Below are 25344 nucleotides of genomic sequence, written 5' to 3'. Positions count from 1 at the left end.
TGAAGGGATATACAAGAATACATAGAGAACTGTATCCAAAAGTCGATGGAGTTAAAGGATGATGAGATACTGAAGCTCAATTAACAGGTTATTAAGAATATGCACCAGGATTATTTAAGGACGTCGGAATAGAACAATAGATTTTAATTTAGCATAATTCCATTATATTTATACGAACTAAACAAAAATATTAAGCGAGATCGAAAGTCAATTACACTGTAAAACGATTGTTGCTTTTCTATAATATACAGCTCCTAAATATTGCTAGACGAATTACACAAGCATAACACTGCTACTCTAGCATAGTGTTAAAATATAACCTAAACTGGCTAAATTTACCTGCAACTGTTATGTTTGTCGAGTATAACACATGATTGTATGTATCATGTATGTCACTGTAAAGTTGAATTATATTATTATAAATCTTTATTTATGATGAAAATTAATTGTATGCAATAACAACTAACAGTTTATCAGCCTGAATTTCTAAGAATGTTTTATTATATAGGTGTATTGTTATAAACTTATAACACTTATAACTTACTATTCATTTTTGACAAAAAACAAATTTATTATTACAATATTATTTAATTTAGATTTACTCAATATTCTTAACTGATAAACTATACTAATTATTAGCATAGGTTTTATTTAATAACAATTCCAATAAAGACGACTTCATTTTAAAAATGTAGACAACGGTGATTATTATTTTTTTTTACTTTCTTGGAAAACAGCTGTGGTAAACAAATACTAATAAAATAGAAAATTGTATTTTTATTACATTTTCCAATATTTAGACTGATTTCATGTTAAATTTATACAATTACAATATTTCCTTATACCACAGATATATTTTTTTTTTAACTAGGTAATACCTAATACGCAAGATTCATTCATAAAATCGATTCCCATGGCCGTACAAGATTAAACTCAATAACTAAACAACCAAGTAGCTTATTATTTTTGTTTTTTAGCTTACCCACATATTTATATTTTCCATAAAAATACATTTTAGGAAAATTGTTGTCTTTAATAAATGTTGTGTCGAGTCCTGATGATTTAAAAATACCCTGTAAATATCCAATAATATTATTATTAATACGTCAACAACACATACAAAATATTAAATAATATATTTTAATTTTTTACTGTACCTAATGAAAACACGTAATGAATCTCTTTCGTTCTTTTAATAAAAATGTAAGAATAAAATAGCTTGATTTTTGGTAAAAATTTGTGAATACATTATTATTTATAAAGGGAATACTATGTGTATAATATGTATGTAGGCTCGACTAAAAGGGCTATGCTTCCACTGTGTGTCTGTGTTTAAAATGTTATCGGATATTATCGTTGCTATTAAATTATGAAAAATGAGATCAGTATCACTACGGCCGCTACAGGTTTAGCTCACCGCGTATACATTGTACATACCTACTATTCGTTTATCTGAATTATACAAATAATTAAAAAAAGGAACACTCATGGGATTGTTGAAAATGTGTGAAAATGTATTTGTTACAGGAACGGCTAAATGGCCTAACACTTATGGTAGTTTATAAAAATATTTAATTACAACAGAAGAAATTTTAGACGAACTAACAAAAAAAAAGAGAAAATTAGATTTGTTAAATTAATTTTTATTATTTTATTTATATATTTAATGATGTAGCATATCATAATACAAAAGTTTTGACTTTATGGAGTATTGGAGTGGATAATCTTCCATATTGTGTTTATTGTGAACATCGAATCAATTCAAATTATATTCATTGTTGAATTGTTCCATATTTGTTCCTATATTTTACTCCTAAAGTAAAAAGTTTTAAGAGGGTGGGGGTTATTCCAATTTCCCCTCCCATATAACTATATATATATGTCGTTTTCTTTTTTTGATCCCCCTCCCCACATTCAGAAATTATGTCTACGCCACTGATTACATAAACTAAAACTTCACATACAATTTTACAAAAATATAAGTTGATATTAATTATTACCGTTGGCTGAGGGCAGTTCGCTGTTGGTATATTGAAAACCTTTACTTACGTAATCCCATGCATTTCCAAGAATATTTCTCAATTTAGAACAGCCATTATTAGTGACATAAACAATAGAATTTGGTTTCCAACCGCCAGTTAAACTCCAAGAAGCAATGTTTACATCCCACTAGGTATACACAAATTTAAACCATATTCAATATTAGTAAATAAAAGTTTAAAATTGTTTAATGTTTAGCTGAAAATATTTCAACAATAATACTAAATCGTAAATACATATTAAATCATTTTTGAGTTGTGAATTATCTAGATATTTTTTTAGAAAAACATTGATGGTCAAAAGTGTTATGTACCTCATAAAATTAATAAAAAATAAATATTATCAAATATACCCAGGTAATTCAATTATTATACTTAATCAAAATTACAAGATTATATTTGCAATTGGTTCTTAGTATTTTTATAATAGAGTACATAACAATTAATAACCTATAAGGCGTAAATACCAACTCCGTTCATAATTGTTTTTGAATTAAGTGGAATATTATTGAATTTAATTTAAAACATCCATAATAAAGACTCACTTGCCATTTAATGTACGGAATAGCGGATCAACTTTCCTACCTTTTATTAAAAATAATATGGACAATTTAATAGGATTTTTAAATAGTATGGTTCTATTTTTATACATAACCATACAATTTATAGTTAAAAAACATAAAACTTTAAAAAAAATGTTGGAATGGTTACATTATACATTTTTTTTAATATTAAATTATATTTCATTAGGTATCACTTAATAATTGTTATTTCTACAACATAACTTTTAAGAAAAAATTAGTTTTATACATACTTTAATGTTCCATTTTTAAGTTACTATTCTAAAATATTTCAAAAATGTCATAATATAGCCTTTAGGTATATATATGTTATTGTTTAATTTTATAGAACCCTACAATTAATATTTTTTTAATTATATCACTAATATAAATTCATAACACTATTGACCAACTCTGATTTAAATTTTTAAGATTTCACAATTAAACATAAAAAAAGGTGGGCAAGTGGGTATCGCTCTGCTGTATAGTAGTGATGGAGAATAGGTCACTATAATAGATGTGTTAAATTTTAATGCAATGACAAGTATCATTATATACGAAAAACGATTCTGAACGAAGATGATCTGTCAATCTAGGATAATAATTAGTAGGATATATTATATTATTACTTATATTTAAATTGTAATATATCATTATTTAACTCGATTTCGTAAAAAAAAAAATTTCATACGCTCATAAAATGTTTTCTATATTAACACTGGAGTTTTTTTCTACAGTTATCTGAAGAAAAAGTTATGGAGAACTTAGTGTTGGGTTTTTTAACCTTAGATATAAATTGCAACAATTTTATGAATTTTCAACTTCTAAATTCCTTGCAGATTTTCGCGATTTCGACATATTTTGTAAACATTTGAACTTTTAATGCTTATAAACAAAAATTGTTACTAACGATTTTTGATTTTTAATTTACTACAATAAGAACAACGTATAGCCTTGTATTAAATTTTAAAGATGTTTTGGAAAGCCAAATTTTTTTTTATCGGCATTTCAAGAAAAAATTTTTAGAAAAATCAAAAATTTCAATGGTATATAAATAGTTTAAAAAGATTCTAAATATTTTGAAAATGTAATAGTTAATAAATAACGTTAATATAAAAATTTTGTGAACATTTCAAGTATTTACAATGATTCGTTTTTGAGTTACAGCAAAATCAAAAAATCGATTTTTTCGAAAACTGAAAAGTGGCTATGTGTAAAAATTCCCGTTTTTCCGTTACTTTTACAGGATATTTCCCGACGCTTTTGAAAAATACTGAAAATTGCGTATAATTGTAAATACACTTACTACTGTAGAATCATCAAATGGCATTGTATACGTTAAATTCCCTCTGATTTCGGTTATATTAGATGACTTTTTACTCAAATGTACATTAAACTTGATCGGTAGATCTTTTGTTTCTTCACATTGATAAATTGCTGTTAATATCATTCGATATTCTTCCTATTACAATACAAATTAATAATTATTTAACAGTTGAAACTTATCGAATACATTTTCAATGACATAAAATATTTTTGTTATTCTCCGACCAGCTTTCATAAAACAAACAATCAATTTGTATATAAGTTATTGAGAATGAAATAAATATATTAATTTTTATGTGTAACTGTTGCTACAGACTATACACTTAAATTATGAATCGTGGACCTAGTCTAGACAAGTTTAGTATTCATTTACATTACTACGTATATTTGCTTTTGTTAGTAACATAAAATACTACAATAGGATATTGTAGTATCATAACCGTGATATCATTTTTTTGCACTGTTAAAAATACGATACGACGTGGGTAATAAGTAGATAACACAAAAGTACAAAACAACTTTAAATATTATATAATTTACAAACCAATCTGATACTGATTCTAATCATCTTCCGTTATTTATTTTGATATAATTATTTCATCATAGATATTATTATTCAGTGGCGTATCCAGCACAAAATAATTTTTGTTAAAATTGTAGATGCTATTCTAAAAGAAGTACATATAATTTAAATTTTTTGACCCTTATATTATAAAAAACCACTATAAACTTTTGATTTTAAAGTGGCAACATACAATAAAAATATCATAACTTAATAAAACTTTATTTTATGAATTTTCGTGTCAATAATTGTATTTTTCGTTAATATCCTGCCGAGTTATAGAAAATTTGTCATATTAAATATAATTACAATATTATTAAACACTTTAAAAAGAGAAAAAAACTAAAATTTTTAAATAAAAAAATAATAAAAATAAAAATTAATAAAATATAACAGAGTTATTTATTATATACATAAAATCTTAATTCATAAATATTAAATATTAAAATTTTGAATCAAGACAAATATTTCGATCAATAAGATCCAATGAAACGTATGTTGCAAGAGAATACTCACCAAGAACGATTTAAAAATGTTTACATTTAATTGAATATTTTCCAAATTGTCTTTAAATGTATTGTTATATAATTATTTATTTAATTTTACAAATATAAATGAAAAAAAAGTTTAGTAAAAAGTAAATAATTTAAATGTGTTTTTGAAATTGTTTAAGTTTCTTAAATATTTTATTAATGATTAATAAAATTTATAACACACAATTTCAGTATATATTGAATAAATTATTACGATATGCATATATTCTGATTTCTGAACTCCCCAAAAAACTGATTACTATATTCGTAACGAGATATTAAATTTCAAGTAGGTACCTAGCTATTATCTAATAAGGCTCAAATTAAAATTATTAATAATTGTGGAGTACACAAACACAAAATTATTTACTCTATTATAATATAAAAAATCATACAAGTTAAACATTTTTATAAACAATAATTTTAATTACTTTTACATACATATTATAAAAATATAAAATGCAATTTATGGTATTTATCTAGTAATATTTTCATATGATAATATTGATAGTTGACAATGTCTAACGTCTTCAGTTTTTAGCTATCTCGATAAATTTTTACTTTAACACGTGACTAGGTATAATAAATATCCCCACGACATTATTGCTCTACATCAATAGACCTCCTCTTTTGATAGGTCACACGATTTTCTATTTTTAGTCTATATAACAGCTTGGCGAACAATTGGAAAAAATCACCCACTACTTATTTTGAGGGTTTTAAGAGTAAAAATACATTTCTCGCTTCGCTCAGATCATACAATAAAATACACTATAAAATCTATGACCGCTCTTAAACTACATATTATTTAAGTTACATCATGAATAGTAAAATATACTAAAACGTCTAAAACCCAGTTAGAGATTTATAATTCATCAGCTAATAAAATGTTTAGTTTAATTTATAATGAAGCAAACCAGATATTAACATCGACTTTTTCATCAAAAATAAAAACCTTTACGATTATAATGACGTTTATTATCTTAGTTATGCTCATTCCTGTTTGTACCAGATGGGTCGTACTAATAAAATTTATAGTTTTTGTGTAGGAGAATAATAATTTTTGGAGTTTTAACTAAAATATTTAAGTAATCACCTATGTCTATATTTATGTTAACTTTTATTATTAATCTGTTTAATAAGTATAATATTCACATTATTTTACTTCGCCTAGATAATTTTAACAGGTACTCGATTTATTTCATTGTGACTATAAATCTCTGTCAAATCGAAAATTTATGTGTGGGAAGAAAACGTTAAAATATAATTTACATAAAGTACGTAAGTACTAAGTATGATGTAAACATGGTGTACACAATATATATTTTAAATATTAGGTAGGTATACATATTATATTTGTTCTGTAATAAAAAAAAATAAAATATTTTATTAATTAAATTGTGATGACAAGATTTGAAATCTTTAAATATATAGAATTCATGGCATAAAATATAAATTAATAATTTATTGTAATGTTACCTACTATACTGTTTAAGTTTATCTTTGACCTGATTTATACAGTACCCATATACGTTCAAATTTAAAAAAATAGCACTTAAAGATTATAAATAAAAATATTTCGATATCAGATTTTTTGATAAGAGACATTTTTACACAATATGAATCGTACGAGTATTGGATATACATTGCGTAAAAATGTTTTTGGATGGAAACTTAATTATTGAAACTGCGATTGCCATTTAAATAAGCTGATTAAAATGGCAAGAACCATCAGTCTAGATTATGTTATATAATTTAGTTTCAAACACACATAATATTTTTATACTAACCAATAAACAAATTCAATGTAAATTTATTTTTAAAATTTTTATTTTAATCTACTTTGTATAGAAATTATTTTTATCAGTGAGTGCTGAAAGTACCGTTCTACGTATACATAACAGTGTAAACGTGTAATTTTATTCAAATTATTATAGGAAAAAAAAAGTATAATAACAACTTCCGAGTTTCGACGGTCGACGAGTATCTATTAAAATATTTTATACCGTCGAACCATCGCACATACGCGCAGTGATCGTAATAATATTATAATAATATCAAATATAGTATATTAGTATAGCACGTACACGTAGTATTATATTTATAAATATTTTATTTATTTATTTTATTATTAATATATATCATGTATAAGGTGACGACGTTTCAATGAAAAATGCCCTATGTCTACGGCACGTAACTACGCGTGCGGCCGTGGCAGTCGTGCGTCGATAAGCATTCGACGTGTGAGATTATTAAGACAAGTGTCGTACCTACCTATATTATCTTGTATTTTGGCATCGAACATTGCTCGTCGTGCGTGTGTATCGTAATGGGCGCGAGTACGGCACACACCTACATTTGCCCGAGGGCTGGGTTTAAAAATAATTTATAACGTTCTTGAAGTCACGTTGTCATCTTTCGTTTCTCGGCCGCGGTCGCTTTTTTTTGGCAGTTCAATAACGGCCGCACTCGCCGTCGCACTGCGCACTCTTCGTTGTGTCGCCACCGTCAGTCGTGTAAGGTGTCATTTTGTTTTTGTTCGGTTTTTATTATTTTTATTATTATCATTATTATTTTGGTTTACAATAATATGTTTTGATTTCGGATACGATGATAGTGCGCTGGTGTCTGTAAAACTCTAACGATGTCGTGTTACTGTCCGAACTGGATGAACGAGAGCCCGCTGGAAGTGCCCATCAATCTCGATCATCAATCGGATCTACTTAAGGTCCGTAATAAAAATAGCACAACCATAGAACTATATAGTAGTAGAGCAGTGGTATTGTTTCTTAGTCTGCTGTAATAAGAACCTATGCATCATACAATAAACGAATTACGATATTATGTGCTATTATACTCGAGAAGATTTAAAATGATGAGTCATCTCGATAAAAAAAAACATGCCGGTAACCTTATAAAATGATCAAATTAAATAATATTATACCTAATGTTAGTTATTATATTTTAAATGGTATGTACCAACCAGTAACCGACTATCGCTGCATAGGTAAGAATGTGTATGCATTTCGTTGCTACAATAATTATTGTTTACGAAAACTGTGGAATATTATTTTGTTTTTTTACAATGTTTTCGATTACGGTTAATTTTTAAATTCAGGTCGTAAGTTTAAAAATACTTTTAGACATTATGTGGACTTAATGACCACTAATAGTCGACAATATTGAGATCGGGATAGCTATTTCGGGAAAACGAGGAGCTACGAGCCACCACGCGCTCGTTAAATTATGTTTACTTGCATACCTATGCCAAACAATAATTTGTTAATTCAACGTACACGTACCTACCCTGTGCATGACTGTTTGAACACTTTATTCGTCGTCCATTACAAATATTCAATATGTGGTTTAGCTTACAGTACATGATTTGTAAGAAATAGTTTAATCGCTTGGTTGAAATATAATCAATCAAAATACAATGTTATTATAAATATTTTAATGATATAACAAGTGTTAACGAGAGCAATAAATAATAATATAATAATAATAATATTGGGATAAGTTAAATGTTTTGATTAGTATTGACAAAATATAAGATAATCATCTTAAATCGAATTACTTTTAATAAGTTATTTAATGCAAGTATAAGTAGGTACCATCTAATTTTTACATTAAATTATATTATTGATAACTAGGTATCTCACAAAACTTAAAATAAAAATATAACGTAGGTATAATACTTCGTTATATACTATCAACTTAGAATTTATTGAACAAAATCTATCGGTTCTTTTCAAAATTAATTGTATTTATTTAATTTTGATGGATAAAACAATTTTGGTTCTACATCAAACCTCTACTTATAGGTATAAAATATTAATTATGTTATTGTATAAGTACTAAGTATTTTTAATAGTTTTTATTTTACAAAACGTAAATTTTTATAAGGGTTCAAATGATTAATGATTATTTGGCTTGATTCTACTTTATAATAATTATTAACAATGATATAAAATAATCTTATATTATAAAACTTGACACATATTTTTTCACTATTTAGATCAAGTGTATTAGCAATCATTATGTGTCTAATACATATTAATTAAATTCTAAGATACATTTTCTCCACAACGCCAGACAGTAGTACAGCACGACGTTTATAAACACTATAACCATACCTCGGACCGGTGTTAACTCTAGACGTCGGCCGCGTCAAGATGCTACAGGGAAACCGCACTTGCCACTTATGTACATTGTACAAATAATAATTAATATTATATATATATATATGTATATGCCATATGAATATTAGTTATACATAAACATAAATTATATAACATCCACAAGAAAATTTTAAAAATTCAACCCAGTTATACATACTTGAAACGATCGTGAGAATACAACCACTTATCAAAAAAAAATTCAGACTATCAAATAAAAAAAAAAATGATAATGGTAATAGTTAAGTACCTACTATTAATATAAAACAACAAAAAGGTTAAGAATTGTTTTCTCATGTTCCTAAATGTCTAAAAATATTGTTATATTTATCTATCAAATATTGGGTACAATTACAATAAAAAATTTAATTTAGTGTTGGAAGTCAAAATTGTATAAATCTGTGGAACATTGTTTTACTTTAACACATACCTACTGATGATTGACACATTCAACATTACACGGAGTACCAAATACTATGGTCGATAAATTTGGTTTTTTTTTATTATTTATAGCAAAACTGTTTTGGTATGTTTTGTATTGATATGAAAATGATTTGATTGGACTTAACCTTAATTTTTAACGCTTAAATTTATGGTAAATATTAAATACTTTTCAATGTGATCAAGCATATTATATTTTCATAATTGTATTACAATAACAAATAAAATAAATTATTATGCCCATTATATTCATAATACAATTATTATTATGTTATGGTGTCTACAAATTTACTATTTATTTGTCAATAGAGAATATTTAAAACATAATAGTGTTATTTTTTATTACAAGCAGTAAAAAAAGTAATCACTAATATAAGTAATAACTAATGTCGTAAAAATAAATGTATTTAATTCTTTTTTTAAACTAAATTTTTAACAATTTAAAAATTGTATACATTATGACATTTTTACACTTAACATGTATATGTATGTTATAACGTATTTTTAATTGTCTTATTTTAATTTCATATGTTTTTAATAATAACTCATTATTTTTTTTTAATGTAAACATACCTATTAGTTATATTAATTTTAAAACTAAGTTATTGAATAAAACATTTTGATCGTGTTAACTTTATGTCAAACTAAAAGTTGATTATTTTACTGCATGTGTATATTTAGTTATTTTTGGTAACGATTAAAATGAATTAACCATTTTTAAAAAAAACACTAAGATATTAAAATCACATAAATATTACATTTTATAATCCTCGGTCAAAACTTTTAATTGTTCTAATATAAATATAGGATTTAATATTATCTTGCATTTGTATGTTTTTTTTGTGGGGGCCGTAGAATATTTTAGGTAATATAATATATTTCGTACGTGAAATTATATAAAAGTTTGATTATGTATACTTGGTTATATTTACTAAAAAAGGCATACTTCAATATTTGATAAAATAAATTATTTTATTTAATAATTATTAATATTATATTGAGTTATAATTTTGTGTGCATAAAGTTTTACCAATTTTTTTTCCTATAATTTTATCTGTGCATTTAAAAATATTTCTAATACAATAAGACTGGAACTTTTATCATAAATTATAATAAACCTGTAGATATATTTATAATATTATTTCAAAAAATTTCAGAGAAACAATTTTTTTCTAGAACTATCAACTAAATTGTATAACAATTTAACAAATTTAATATTAGACGAGAATAGAATAAAAATTATTTTATAACTGCAAAGAGTTGTAAGTAATTAAAAAAAAAAATAAATATATCTTATTAATTTAAATAATAATATATGTATTTCGGGTATGTCGAAAATAAACTGATTTTTTTAGTTGTTATCAATTAAAGTTTGCCAAGAAATCATAAACAAATCTTAATAGAGCAATCGAATTAAAAATGGACACTCTTAGACTATTCACAAGGTCATAGGCCACCTATTTTTATGTTTTCTTTTTTTTTTTTTAAGTTTTTGTTACAAAATAATGATGCGTTTATTAATGACATGAATATTTATTAAATACCAACTTTCAAATACTTGTGTAACCTTATCAATATATTTATTTATTTTTAGGGACCAGAAATTGTGCACGTTTCGAAATTTTATAAAGAAGGAATAGAAGGAAAATTTTTAAGCAATATAGCACCAGATGCTAGGACTCTGTACGAGACGTTTCGAAAAGGCGCAAAAGTTTCAAGTGATTCATATTTTTTGCCATACATACGCAATGAATTATAAATTATAATTTACTGATTTTTCGTGTATTTTTAGACAACGGAAAGTGCCTAGGCTGGCGTGAAAATATTAGTAAACCATTTCAATGGATTCATTACAACGAGACATTACTTCGTGCTCGAAATTTTGGTTCAGGTCTATTAGGTCTTGGTTTTCCAAAAGCTACTCAGATTTTCATCGGAATATTCAGTCAAAACTGTCCCGAATGGATTTTAACAGAACAAGCGGCTTATTGCTTTTCTATGGTGGTTGTACCACTTTACGATACATTGGGCCCAGAAGCTTGTTCATTCATTATAAACCAAGGTATTGTTAGTATTATTATGTATTTCGTGTGGAATTATGTTAACACAGCGAGTCAATACCGTTAAGATGGATCAAAGTGGTTGCTTATGGTTAATCGTCTGATGTGATAACTTAGCGGAAATATCAGTGGTGGTGGTCGATACGGACGAGAAATGCAACCAGTTATTGGATAGATCGCCCAAATGTCTTCGGCGGATAATCGTCATCCGCGGTACCCGACCATCAACTAGCCAGAAAGCCAAGAACCGTGGTGTTGAATTATTGACTTTCGACGAAGTGGAGAAAGCTGGTGCATCTAAAACGTTTCCAGAACAGGTAAATCATTTAAATACACAATTAAACTTTAAATACGATATGTTATGACTTATGACCAATTATTTGTATTTATGTTAGTATTAATATGTAGGTATTCAAATAATTGACCTATAGATAAAAAAAAATGTATATACAGTATACATGGTTTGTTTTGGTCTGTATTACTGAAATTATCTGTATATTATCTGTATTTATGTGTAATTATCTGTATTATCTGAATTACTGAAACCAATCCTAATTGGCTAATTATAAGAATTAATTAAGAGTATTGAAAAGATATTTATTTTTATTTTTTGTCAAATTAATAATATTATATTTATAAAAAAAAACACTTATAATAATATATATCTTAAAAAAACTAAATAACTACATTTAAAATAATATCTTCTCAGCAATAATAATAAAATGATTTCATTTTAATTAATTTATTGGATCTGTAACTTGGATTAGAACATAAATAATTCGTACACATAATTTATTTGTCTATAAACAGCCTCCAAAACCTACTGATTTGTGTACAATATGCTACACTTCGGGCACCACGGGATTACCAAAAGGAGTGATGCTGACCCACGGTAACGTCGTGGCAGCTGTCAGTGCCATTCTAGTACAACTTTCTCAGTACAGGCCGAGCGTGGGTGACGTGATGATCTCGTACTTGCCTCTAGCACACATGTTGGAAAGGTGTTGTGAAGTAAGTACAATTAGTACAATTAATATTCGACTAACTCGCACGTCCTGTTTAACGTCGATAATGTCCCTGTGCCCACAGAACGGAATGTATTTGGTCGGAGGTTCAGTCGGTTTTTACAGTGGAAATATTAAGTTTCTGTTTGAAGATATGAAGGTGCTGAAGCCGACAATCATGCCCAGTGTCCCTCGTCTGCTTAACAGAATCTACGAGACGGAAATGGCGAACATTGTTCCGCAATTTTTTAAACGCGTCATGTTCAACATGGCGCTCCGGTCGAAAGAAAACGAAATTAAAAAGTTTGGTTTGTCTCCTAACTGTATTATCGTTCAAACAACTTAGTCGCTTTACTCGGCGATTGTTTTATTTTTAGAGGCATTATCCGGAAAAACAGTATCTGGGATCGATTGGTGTTTGGCGCTTTGCAGAGAAACATGGGCGGTCGGCTGAGGCTGATGATTACAGGCTCGGCCCCATTGGCCGGTAACGTTTTGACTTTCATGAGATGTGCACTCGGGTGTATAGTGAGTTTAACTAAAATAAAATATATTCATATGACACGCGTTGAATTCACATCATTGTGTTCGTCAGGTGGTAGAGGGATACGGCCAAACAGAGTGTACGGCGCCCATAACGTTGTCGATCCAAGGTGATATGAACACGGAGCACGTAGGACCGCCAATAGCTTGTAATTTGGTTAAGCTAGCCGACGTACCGGAAATGGAATATTACGCGACGTCTAACCAAGGGGAAATTTGCGTAAAAGGGTCCAACATCTTTCAAGGGTACTTTAAAGATCCCGATGCCGTTTCGTTCGACGATCACGGATGGCATCATACCGGAGACATTGGAATGTGGCTTTCTGTGAGTGTCACAAATACATTATATTCGTAGGTTATTTATCCTACACGATTAACGTTCATGCTATACTATAAAATAAATAATAACTAAAATTAGAAATAGGATGTCGATGACCTAAAAATATACCAAACAAAAAAAATTAATGAACAAACACTAAATATTATTTAAAATTATTAAATTATATTAATTATTAAAAAAAAAAAATTGAGCTGTAGTGCTATGACATTTTTGTCTGGCATAAAATTAAAAAAACTATAAAATAATAATTTTACATTTCAATTTGCATGATATAATACGTAAAAGTAATAAGAGAAAAGCATGTGTATACACGTGACATAAACATTTTATTTCAAATCTAAAATTTAAAAAAATAACCTACAATAATGAACAAAAATTATAAATAATTACATTAAAATATAAAATAAAAATACTTTTATACCTAAAAATGTCCAAAAATGCAAGTCATCTACGTCCTATCGATATACTAAGAATTAATAACTATTATTAACTATAGAACAGTATAAGTAGTATAATTTTTTTTTTTTTTTTTAGAATGGCACACTTAAAATAATCGATCGCAAGAGACATATATTTAAACTCTCTCAAGGCGAATATATTGTTCCAGAAAAAATTGAAACAATTTATCATAAAAGTCAATATGTAAAACAAGTATTTGTTCACGGAGAATCATTAAAGGTAATAATTTACATAATAGATATTAATTACTACTTAAATGTTTTTTGAAAACAAATTAGAACTTGAAGTTATTTAAAGTTAAAATAAGTTATAACTTTTTAAGATACATTCTTATATACTTTTTACATTATAGCTGGAAAAATCAATTTTTTTTCAAATAATACAAAAAAAATGATGTAAAACGTTGTTTTTGTAATATTTTAAAAAATTTAAAAAAAAACAACAATTTTTTAGTCTACAGCAATGATTTGTTTTAAGTGTAATATACAAGTTCATTATAAAGTAACATCATTCTTATAGTATCTACACCATATGGTTGTATGTAACGTCATCTATACTAACAAAATGTATATTATTTCATAAAAAAAATATACAGTTATACGTTATTTTTTTCAAACGTTTATGTATAAATTTTTTTAAACAAAATCTCTTGTTTAAAACACATACCAACCCTGATTTACATAAATGGAAAAATGAAATTAAAATTATTTCTATTACTGTATTTTAATTGTACTTAATTATATGTTATAAACATTTTAAATGCTTGTATTTTATCATCTATCTGCCGGCTACTTGTGACGGATTTAACGGTCATTTAATCAGAAAATAACGACGGACCTTTCACATATATTTAGTTCTTAAACTCACCTGAATTCAACGAAAATAATTTGTAAAAGTATATATCACGACACACTGATAAGTTTTTTACAAACCTTTCTTAAGTTTTTTTCCGACAATAATTTCATTCTTATAAGTCTATTACTATACCATATTATACTTTAATATAGTAATATATTGTATACATTTTTTATGTGCGGGTATATTTTGACTTAGCTCTTAACCCAAAATTTATAAAATATATTACAATATATATTAAATCATGCATATTTTATCGTGCATATTTATATTTAATAATTAAATCTATCTATTCCTCTGTTCAAGACCTACAAATGATACTTTTTAAGAATCTTAATCAATTTTTAAAAGTTTATTTATTTTTATAATATTGGAATACTACAAGTTTTATGTGTATATATTATATGTAATACAAATTATATGTTAAGATACATATATTTAAGTTTAATTCATCATATATTTGGCTATTTTCCAAATCAGTAAAATGTTAATGTTTATACATACTATTAGTCTTAGTACTATTTAAACTTTAAAGTGTAAATAATAACATAATTGTCTTTTATGAAGTTAGGTATCTTTCAACAATCAAAATATTACTTTTAAGTCTGTATGTGTCCAACCAACTGACATTTATTAATTAACTGATTAAATTAATTAAAAAATCTAAATATGAAAGGTTTAAGAACAAAAATTTAAATCAACCTTAAAAATTTGGGCAGTAATTCAAAAATAATCGTCTGGATATTTTTAGATCTATTTTAAATTATTTTTATATTTTAGTCATCTTAACTAGCCAATATTTTTATACGATGTTAATTGATAATGTTCTCATAATATTAAAATATAATAATAGGTATATATTATATATATATTTATAGTAATTAATACTAATAATACAACGTGATCCTATATCCTATAGGCTATAGGTATTAATAAAAAAAGTTTCGTCTCGCACTACTTTAAAATAATTTTCAATCCTAGTAATAGAATACTTAAAGTTATTTTTGTATTTTATATTTTTACCGTTTTAGTCGTGTATCATAGCCATAGTGGTCCCCATGGTGGACGTCATTAAATCGTGGGCACAAGAAAATGGCATATCCGGTACGCTATCAGTGTTGTGCGCGAACCCTGAAGTCAAAAAGCTCATTATGGATGACATGACAGCGTGGGGAAAAGATGGTGGTCTTAAGTCATTTGAACAAGTATTAACAGTTTTTTATTACTTACCTATTATATTAATATAATTACGTTTATTGTTATTGCGTTTGATTATTGATGTGTTCACGTAAATGTGTGTGTTAGATAATCGAAAAAGCGTTATTTGGTTTTAGGTGAAAGACGTCTATCTGCATCCGGACCCTTTTTCTGTGCAGAACGGACTGTTGACACCTACGTTCAAAATGAAACGTCCACAGGTCAGGTCTTACTTTGCGCCGCAGATCGAAGACATGTATATGAAATTGAAATGAATGCCGAATGGATACATATAATATACATTATACATAAATTATTCAAAATGTTAAGTACAATAATATGTAACTGCCTGTTATAGTAGACGCGATATATTTTCTATTTCTGTTTAACGCGTGTTTAATTATTATATCAGTATTATAATATAATAGGTATATATAGGTGTTGATGATAATACGATTACTTTTGCCCCACGATGTTAATAATAATATGTTAAACATAATACGAGTATTTCTGTAAGACGTGTAATAAAATTTTGCTGAAGATCATTGTTATGTTCTAAAGACATATTATGCGTACCTACTATTTCATATACCAATATCCAAGCCCGTTCCGCTTTAAAACTATATGCAAGTATAACTAGGTACCTATTTATATAATGACATAGAATAATAGGTAGTATAATTTTTATCATTCAGTCAAAACTCAAAGTAAATACATATAAATACAAATTTTATAAAATAAGACAACTAAGTAAGTTCATTTATATAATAATGATGATTACATATTTATATTTAGGTAGGTACTTCTATATAGACATATATAAAAGACTTGAAAAGTGTATACCATTTACTGCTGTTCATTGATCAAAACGTCAAAATTTGCAAGCGTTTCTGGTGATGGATTTTTATCCCATCGACAGTTTGGGATTCCTATAAAAATTATTATTACAATATAATATTAGAAGATTAATAATTAATGCCTATAAGCCTATAAATTATAACGTAGTAAGTAGCCACAAAAGAGATTGAACGTCAATTTTAATATTGTCTATAATATAGGTTATAATACACATAGTTGTAGGTGTACATGGCATAATTAGTACATAATACATATTTTATTATAATATATATATATATATATATATATATATATATATATATAATATATAATAGGTAATTTAAAATATAAATTTAAAAAAATATTGTTTTAATCGGATTATGTACATATTATTTATATATTTAATATAATTATTGGAACTATTTTTTTTTTATCTAAGTTGTGGAACCGACCTGACGGTGGTAAAACAACGGACACAATACTGTCAATAAGTTTGGACTTCAGTAAGTGATCACTGGAAGTTGTACACGTGAGCGACGGTGACGAGTTCACTTCAATCAACCAAGGTTTGAGATCCTGGTCTACAATGATATCATAGCCATAGCATTCGAAACAATGTGTGTCGTGAGACATTACGCTACAAACAGCCTTCAACGAGTGCACAATTATCCATGATATGTCATCGAATAGTTTTTGAGTACGTTCTTCACCTCGTGTACTCGCCAAGTACAGTTTTAGATTTTCGGTGGACCATTTACCTCCATGGATACTATTGTAGTCGTCACCTATAATATAATATTATTTAAACATATAATTGCAATAGCCAATTATATTTTAACACACACTGTACTAATGTAATATGCATTGGTGGAAAAGGTAGGAGGATTTAACCACTTCAAATGGCTTTTAAGTCCTCTAAAAATAAAGATAAAAATAATTGACACTATATATTTTCCTGAATATTGTTCAGAATATCCTATTAAAATTCCTAAGTACCACTTAGAATATTTATTATAGCACTAAATATTTTAACTGAAAAAAATCTTATTTTCTTTATGTGAATGGCATCCGATCGCCGATTGACCACACTCCACTTGCATTTTATAAATTGAATTAATTTGAAATTTGAATTCAATAAATTAGTAATAAGTTCAAAGATCAAAAGTATAAAATATATACCTACCATAAATCTCATATTGTCAATCTAAATTTATTTTAAAATTACCACAATTCTATTACGTAGTACTATTGAATACATATATTAAATAATATTCATTACCTTCTTTCTGTACTGATACATTCGTCAAATGAGCAAATAAGCAATTAATGTCGGTAACATTTGAGTTATATTTTACACTGCAGAAACGACAAAAGCCAAATTTAAATAAATAAGCTTTTAACGGATGAAATGATGTAACCAAAACATAAAGACGTAAATCAAACTTTTTTCCACTTATCAACAAAGGATTTTCAATGTATCTGATCCAAACCAAATAGTAAAAAACATAGTTAAATATTGACCGTATACATATTGTAAGTAATATACAAAATAATATCAAATAAAGAAAATAAATTGGTAGGTAAGTACCTAGATATTATATAAGTTTCTTTTTTAATTGATAAATTGTTTAGATATTTTTTTTTCTTGGACCATTTCTTTAACTGAGACAGTTTATCTATTAGAAATATCCCTGCACCTTGTGATTTCCCACACGGTTTCACAATCCAAGTACTTGGATTTCTGCGATATTCTTCTAAGAATAAATGATAGTCAACGGGTAGTACATAAGTCGTAGGAATAAAATCCAAGTACAAAAATGTACCACGGAGGCATTTTGCAATGGGGGTACCACTTTTTAGTATTTCTCGGCGATAGCGTCTTATATTTCTGTGAAATGTAAACGAAAATGTGTATGGTTTATACATAATTATTATAGAAGTGTTATAAAACTTAAAACGTATAATTATTATAGTTGTCGCAATTCTGAAACTAGATGATATTAATGTTCGTTACAATAATATTTTTATTTCGGCTATGAACTGATTATGAAGTCCTATGACAAATTTTCAAACGAAAAATTTAAGCTTTAATTCTGTAAGTATTTTTTTTTTTTTTTTTTTGTGTGTGTGTGAACACATTAAATGTGTTCACAATTTTACAATAAATGTAAAATATTAAATTTTAATATTTTACATTTATTTGTTAACTTAATATACATCTCGTCGTAACGTTACGTTTATACTTTAATATATATTTTCCAATATTGATATAATAATTTTAAGTGATCACTCATACTTTAAGTTTGGTAATTTGTTTAAATTAGTAAGCTGAGGTTTGTTGTCACAAATTATAAAGAGCTTGTTGTCAGGTGTATTTAAATTTAATTTATTAAAAAAAGAAAAATAATACGAGTTATTTTAGTCATCGTTACAAATAAAATGTAATATTTTTGTATTTTTAAATTTTATGGTTAAATAAAATACAAATTTCAATTAGTATTAACATAAAACTTTATAATATACCTAATAGGTACTATTTTAAACTAGATACAAGTACAACTAATTTTGATATACATTATACACATCTGATATATCTACCAATTTTTTTTCAAAATAATTTTTACCCACGTTTAAAGATACTAACCATAAAATCTAAAGATTACCTCTCTGAAGTAGGTAACATCTACTTTTGATTCTCAGAATAATATTTTTATTTTTTTAATCTTATTAGTTATATTCTTTTGTGTTTTAGTTTTGATTATATTAAAATACAAACAACTAGTTACCTATGCTTAAATACCTACCCAAAATCAACATTAATCCGGACTATTTAGCGATAAATTATGTAGGTATATTTTGACACTATATATATATTATATATGTAAATATGTAATCTATAAATGTTATGGTATATTTTATAATTATCAGATTATGATATATATTTATATAGATATAATTATTTACAAAATATTTTACCTTATAAGTGAATCTTTTCGGCCAAGTTCATAGTGATTTGGAAAATGATTTATTATCTGATCATCTTTCAGCCTATAATCTTTGTCCGCATTAAACAGACAACGACAAGTTTGTATACTGGTCCAATAGAAATTCCATTCGTCTTCAGGTCCTACGTGTATCCATTTACGTTTTTCAAAATTACTTATTAACACAGAACGATCTAAATCAACACAATACTTCATCTTAATCATATCTAATTATGCTTTTTTTACATTACATATAGCAAATGAGTATGCATTTTAATAACTATCAGTTAAGCATGTTAATTTGAGATCTCTCCTTAACAACCGATTATTAAAAAAGATAATAACACAAATAAACCTATATTAAATAAACAAAATATAGACTTGAAAGCTAAGAACTATGACAACAGCCAACCAAAAATGTACAGTTATAATGATATTATATTTGTCTATAATTTATAGCACGGATGACTTTCTATACTCCCGTATAGATTATAGCATCTATGATTAATGATTATGAATTAAACGAATATAATAAAATTAATAGGAATATCAAAAATCATGATATTTTTAAATATTATACGGTCTATATCTATTTTCGATCTCAAAATGTTACTTTAAATAATATTTATTATTGAATTAGTAAATTAAATTATTTTAACATATTTATGAACATACAAGACGTTTATTTAATGCATTAAGTTTGTTCTGAAAGACTTGGATATCTTGACAGTTTTTGCCTTTTAGGAATCAATATTATTGTAATATCCGTAAGCCTAGATTAAGGTAAATTAATATTGGACAATTTTCGCAGATTTTTTTTTCTTATTTAATAGTTTTCAATAGATTAACAACATACTTAATAATATTTTAGTTTAATTACCTATGTGACGCAATGCCACCACCATTCAATAGCTATTAAAGAAAACCAATTTTTTTTTAACTATCACATTTATCATTTTAAATAATAACCAATTCTTAGACAAAAATGTTTTAATCCGGATATATTCACATTTATATTGTATTATTATTATTAATAGTAATAATAATCAACTGTTTAACGTTCGACTCCGAAGTCATTCCTATAATTCTTATAATATATTATATACAGTGGTAATAAAATAAATACGTTAATAAATACGAGGGTGCACAACATCGCAATTGCACCCCATGGAAATATATAGCAGATGGCAGGTGCTAAGATATGCGTTTGCACCTGCTGAAATAATTTTAACCCAAAATTCGATAAAAATATAATTCTAAATTATTTTTGTTTTATTGAATTGTTTGATAACTCATAGCTATATAATATTATAGATAATGTTGTAAGTAAATAATTAATAATAAATATAAATAAATTGAAAATTTTCGTGTAGCTAAAAACATTTTTAACAATTCCTGCGTCGTGCATGTGAAAGAAGCTTTTCATGTTTACGGCGTTTAGAAACATATCTGCGGACAAAGATGAGCCAAGTACGTCTCAGTTGTTTATTTTTGTTACAAATTGAATAAAACAAGTTTTTGAAGAATTCGATAGTAGCGTGTCAGTTTCTGGACACTGCTTATAGCTTTAGCATAATTAATAATTTTTCAAAATAAGAATAACTATGTAAAATCTAAGAAAAATAAATGGAGATTTTAACACTTATCTAATATATTATATTAGTTATTGTTATTTGTTATGTTTATGCTCTGCACACAGGGGAACTCCAAGACTTGGTTGGGGAGGGGGACTAAGTCATACTTTTCACAAACCTACATAACAAAAGATGTCGTATATATATTATATTATGTTCTTGGGGGGAGGGAGACTGGAGCCACGCCTGTTTGCACCTGCTGAAATTTAATAGAATTACGCCAATGTATATAATATTATACATTATAATATATTATATTATAATCAATGGCATTATGCTAGTAATGTTAGTACCGGTGCTGTATACTCGTATTATATACCATATTGTATGTATATGACACACGCTTGAGGCTAATCGCGTTAACATGTCGCGGCGGATGACGCTGCATAACCGATGGTAGGTATATATATAGATACGTGCGCGGGTGACAGCGCGGCTCAGGTGTCGCAACGACGTCAATTCCGACTTATTGGCGTGGCGGAGACGGTACGGATGTGTTGAGCGGAAGAAAAACGTCATCTGCGGTGCCGCCGACTCTGCACGTAGTTTCCGGATACGGTGATGCAAGTGTGCGAGGTATCGGCGGTAACCGGACACAGACATCATGACCGACGGTGCGATATCACAATATAAATAAGCGGACGGATGCGAATAAGTGTAAATTATGTATCTATATATCTCGTTTGTATTAACGAATTATTAATTATTATGATCATTTTATTTTTTTAACGAATAATGTATTCATATCAGGCAACATTCATGACCGGAACCGCTATTTTTGTTTGTGTGCTCCCGCATGTTTCCGATTTAATACATCATTTGTTTGGTATAATATAATTGCTATTATTATTATTAATTAAATGTCTGGAGTAGACATGCCGGTACTGATACTGTATAATAATTTTCTTCTCGTCAGTATTATTATGTCGGTAACTGGTCGGCGGTCTGCGCCGATGTCGTTTACCAACACTGCCCGAGTAGGCTGGGTCGACCCTCGACACTGATGATATTAAGTATTATATTCCACGGCGAATATTACTGCCGTAATACTCCGCGTGCGATCGTGCCAAGTCGTTATTATAATAATTCACCGTCATCTCTACGACAGGGCCCATGTCGTCGAAGATGAGCGCACATGATATTTGCCGTTCTATTAGTACATCGCGCCGGTACCTTTAGCAGCGGCGACATAATATTATATATTTTGTTTTTCTTTCACAACTAATATGGATATGCGTCCGTACAGAGACAATTATTGAAGTATTTCGAGATTCGACTGCGCACTCGGCAATACGCACATACGATTCGGTGGCATTCGAATCATTGTATTTAAAAACAATATGGCCTCGCTATTGCGTTTATTTAAAGAGCAACATTTAGCATATTATCTAATCTCGTCGTCGTCACCCGGGACTATAAACTCATAAAGTCATCATAAGTCATTATTTACTTTGTGTGTGGGGGATTCAATGCGAGTGCAGTTTCCCTCCGCACCATCGTCCAGGTTGTTGTAAATCGTAATCGTTATCGCAATATAATAGGTAACATACGTTTATTTATAAATGTGCAGGTCTATAATAGTTATCGGAAATTATGTTTTCTAGTACGACAGTAATAATATTAAATAAAAAAATGAATACCATTATTTATATTATACTTGATCAACTATTTCTATATTAATTTAATTGGGTAGAAAAAGTGTAGATTTAATGCTATTATTCATTTTGTAATTGTAATTTTGTAGTGTGTAGTTATATAGTTATTTGCCTAAAATATTATGATACTTTCGAATAGGTACACTAAGGTAAGATCTATCCCTTAATTAAACGTCTGGTGATCTATCAAAACATAATATATAAACATAATTTATAACAAATATCACTTAAAACTAATGAATAATTACGAATTATAGTAGATATATAGATAAATATACAAATCTGTTCAAAAATACAAGGAATACTCGTAGTAAGAAGATCTTATAAAAACTAAAAATTCGATTTTTTTTTATAACAATTAGAAAGCAAATTTTGAAACAACATTAGTAATACACAAAAGCAATAAAAAACATTTTTCAAATAGGATTGGCGTGACATAAATATTATTAATAATGACGTTATATTCAATTTTACGAATAACTTATTTTAAATGTTGAATAAAAAAATGGTAATATACATAATGTTATTATATAGGTACTAGTAGAATTCATTAAATTATAACATTACAATGGTAATAATATGTGCACTTGCTCGTCAACGTCAATTTTTATTATTTGGAAAACGTGTCCGTATAGTTAAATTGAACGCAGTATAATAATATGAAATTAAAAAATAAAATATACGCTTTCCGATAGACACAAATCAGTGACGAACCGCTGAAAATAAGACATTTTAGATATACTCTGCACATTGTTATTTCTGATTTATTTTCGTTTGTGCTGGTAGCTTAGATTTCATATTTTTTTAATCATTGGCCTTTGGCTTTTGTCTCTTATAAAGTATTTTGCCACATTGCCCACATTTGTCCAATCGTATTTCTCACATAGTATGATTCGTATTAACTTTTTACTATATTATGTTTATTATTAATTTATTGTTCACATATATAATAATAATTAAAAATTATTAATACAACGACGGATAGTGTTGATGTAATCATCCAGACACTACTCGATTATGACTAATCAAAATAGCGCACGTTCTATTTCAATAAAGCAATGTTGACGTGTGTACCGCTGCTTTTCTCGCTTACTGCAAATACCTACGGCAATATCTTTATACGTTTATCATCGTCGTCCGGCATCTTCGACGATCGTCACTCGTTACATCGTACGTTACTGCAGTTCCGTAACGCGACCGCATATTATACTCATTTTGCCTCGTTACTTTTGCAAACGTATCTATACGATCTCACACTCATTAACCGTGATCCAACGTGTCGATTGCAGTTACGTGCCATTAGCGTCACGCCGTAGTACCGTCGGTTGCATTGTTACATAACAATTTATTGCCAAGCGATCTGAACGAAAGTCAATCTGCGTATAATTGAAGTTGCTGACTCCGTTATATTACTTCGAATATCACCAACTCAGGCGGTCAAGTCAGCCGTATCACATTTATTAAAGATTTGCATGTATATAATGATTTAATCTTTATCGATAAAACAATATATATATATATATATGTTATATATAATCGATATTTTTTTTTATAAACGAAAATCCAAATCCTTAATACCTAGCGCCCCCCCCCCAAAAAACCACTTTTTTGAAAAAAACTCTTATGCAAGTTTTCGCGGTGAAGGATTTATTTTTCAACTCTAAAACTTTACACGAATCGTAAGACGGGTTGGCGAAACAGTTATCGCGCAAGAAAACACGAAATATTCGAGATTTTTAATTTACATTACGGCCGGCCACGGCACCTGTTAGTTTTTTGCCGTTTTTCACCTAAAAATCTAATTATTCGAGTTTTTAAGATGGAAGCGTACTCGCGAAGGGTTTAAAAACGTTGTAGCGTGCATGAGGCACCGTCGGACTTTCTTTCTACATCAAAAAAATCGGGAAAATCTTAATATTGACCACCTAAGTACTGTAAAAACCACTTTTTTGAAAAATACTCTTATGCAAGTTTTCGCGGTGAAGGATTTATTTTTCAACTCTGAAACTTTACACGAATCGTAAGACGGGTTGGCGAAACAGTTATCGCGCAAGAAAACACGAAATATTCGAGATTTTTTTTTATACTACGGCCGGCGATTACTTTTTACCGTTTTTCACCTAAAAAAACTAAATAT

The 25344-nt window shown here is 27.6% G+C and overlaps 3 protein-coding genes across 3 annotated transcripts; 1 reads left to right on the top strand and 2 right to left on the bottom strand.

Moving 5' to 3' along the window:
* Positions 1-896: 896 nt before the first annotated feature.
* On the bottom strand, positions 897-4493 carry LOC132928907 (uncharacterized). Its single transcript, XM_060993855.1, is given in 5 exon segments — positions 897-1073; positions 2001-2030; positions 2032-2169; positions 3906-4061; positions 4470-4493. Coding segments are annotated over 5 exon segments (525 nt in total).
* A 2897-nt stretch (positions 4494-7390) lies between these two features.
* LOC132930091 (long-chain-fatty-acid--CoA ligase 5) lies at positions 7391-16642 on the top strand. Its single transcript, XM_060995761.1, has 12 exons — positions 7391-7536; positions 7638-7748; positions 11234-11357; positions 11432-11701; positions 11817-12016; positions 12510-12710; positions 12789-13006; positions 13081-13231; positions 13299-13571; positions 14121-14264; positions 15932-16105; positions 16235-16642. The coding sequence occupies exons 2-12, from the start codon at positions 7665-7667 to the stop codon at positions 16370-16372; spliced, it is 1977 nt and encodes a 658-aa protein (XP_060851744.1). The 5' UTR covers positions 7391-7536; positions 7638-7664; the 3' UTR covers positions 16373-16642.
* A 301-nt stretch (positions 16643-16943) lies between these two features.
* LOC132928906 (polyglutamylase complex subunit TTLL1-like) lies at positions 16944-20193 on the bottom strand. The gene is made up of 5 exons (XM_060993854.1): positions 19911-20193; positions 18523-18822; positions 18214-18413; positions 17387-17719; positions 16944-17026 (listed from the first exon to the last, which is right to left on the bottom strand). The coding sequence occupies exons 1-5, from the start codon at positions 20141-20143 to the stop codon at positions 16944-16946; spliced, it is 1149 nt and encodes a 382-aa protein (XP_060849837.1). The 5' UTR covers positions 20144-20193.
* Positions 20194-25344: the final 5151 nt, after the last annotated feature.

This window comes from Rhopalosiphum padi, chromosome 4 (assembly GCF_020882245.1).
Source record: "Rhopalosiphum padi isolate XX-2018 chromosome 4, ASM2088224v1, whole genome shotgun sequence".
NCBI lineage: Eukaryota > Metazoa > Arthropoda > Insecta > Hemiptera > Aphididae > Rhopalosiphum > Rhopalosiphum padi.
The sequence above is the reverse complement of the archived record's forward strand: the minus strand, read 5'-3'. Positions and strand labels throughout refer to the sequence as shown.

Bases quoted from the DNA above. Each gene is read 5' to 3' on its own strand.
- LOC132930091 (XM_060995761.1), top strand. From the start codon at position 7,665: ATGTCGTGTTACTGTCCGAACTGGATGAACGAGAGCCCGCTGGAAGTG. The intron at 11,702-11,816 runs GTATTGTTAGTA...GTGATAACTTAG, and splicing joins TTCATTCATTATAAACCAAG to CGGAAATATCAGTGGTGGTG. The intron at 13,232-13,298 runs GTGAGTTTAACT...TGTGTTCGTCAG, and splicing joins GATGTGCACTCGGGTGTATA to GTGGTAGAGGGATACGGCCA.
- LOC132928906 (XM_060993854.1), bottom strand. From the start codon at position 20,143: ATGATTAAGATGAAGTATTGTGTTGATTTAGATCGTTCTGTGTTAATA. The intron at 18,823-19,910 runs GTAAAATATTTT...TACATTTCACAG, and splicing joins CGAAAAGATTCACTTATAAG to AAATATAAGACGCTATCGCC. The intron at 17,027-17,386 runs GTCGGTTCCACA...TAATTTTTATAG, and splicing joins CGTTGTTTTACCACCGTCAG to GAATCCCAAACTGTCGATGG.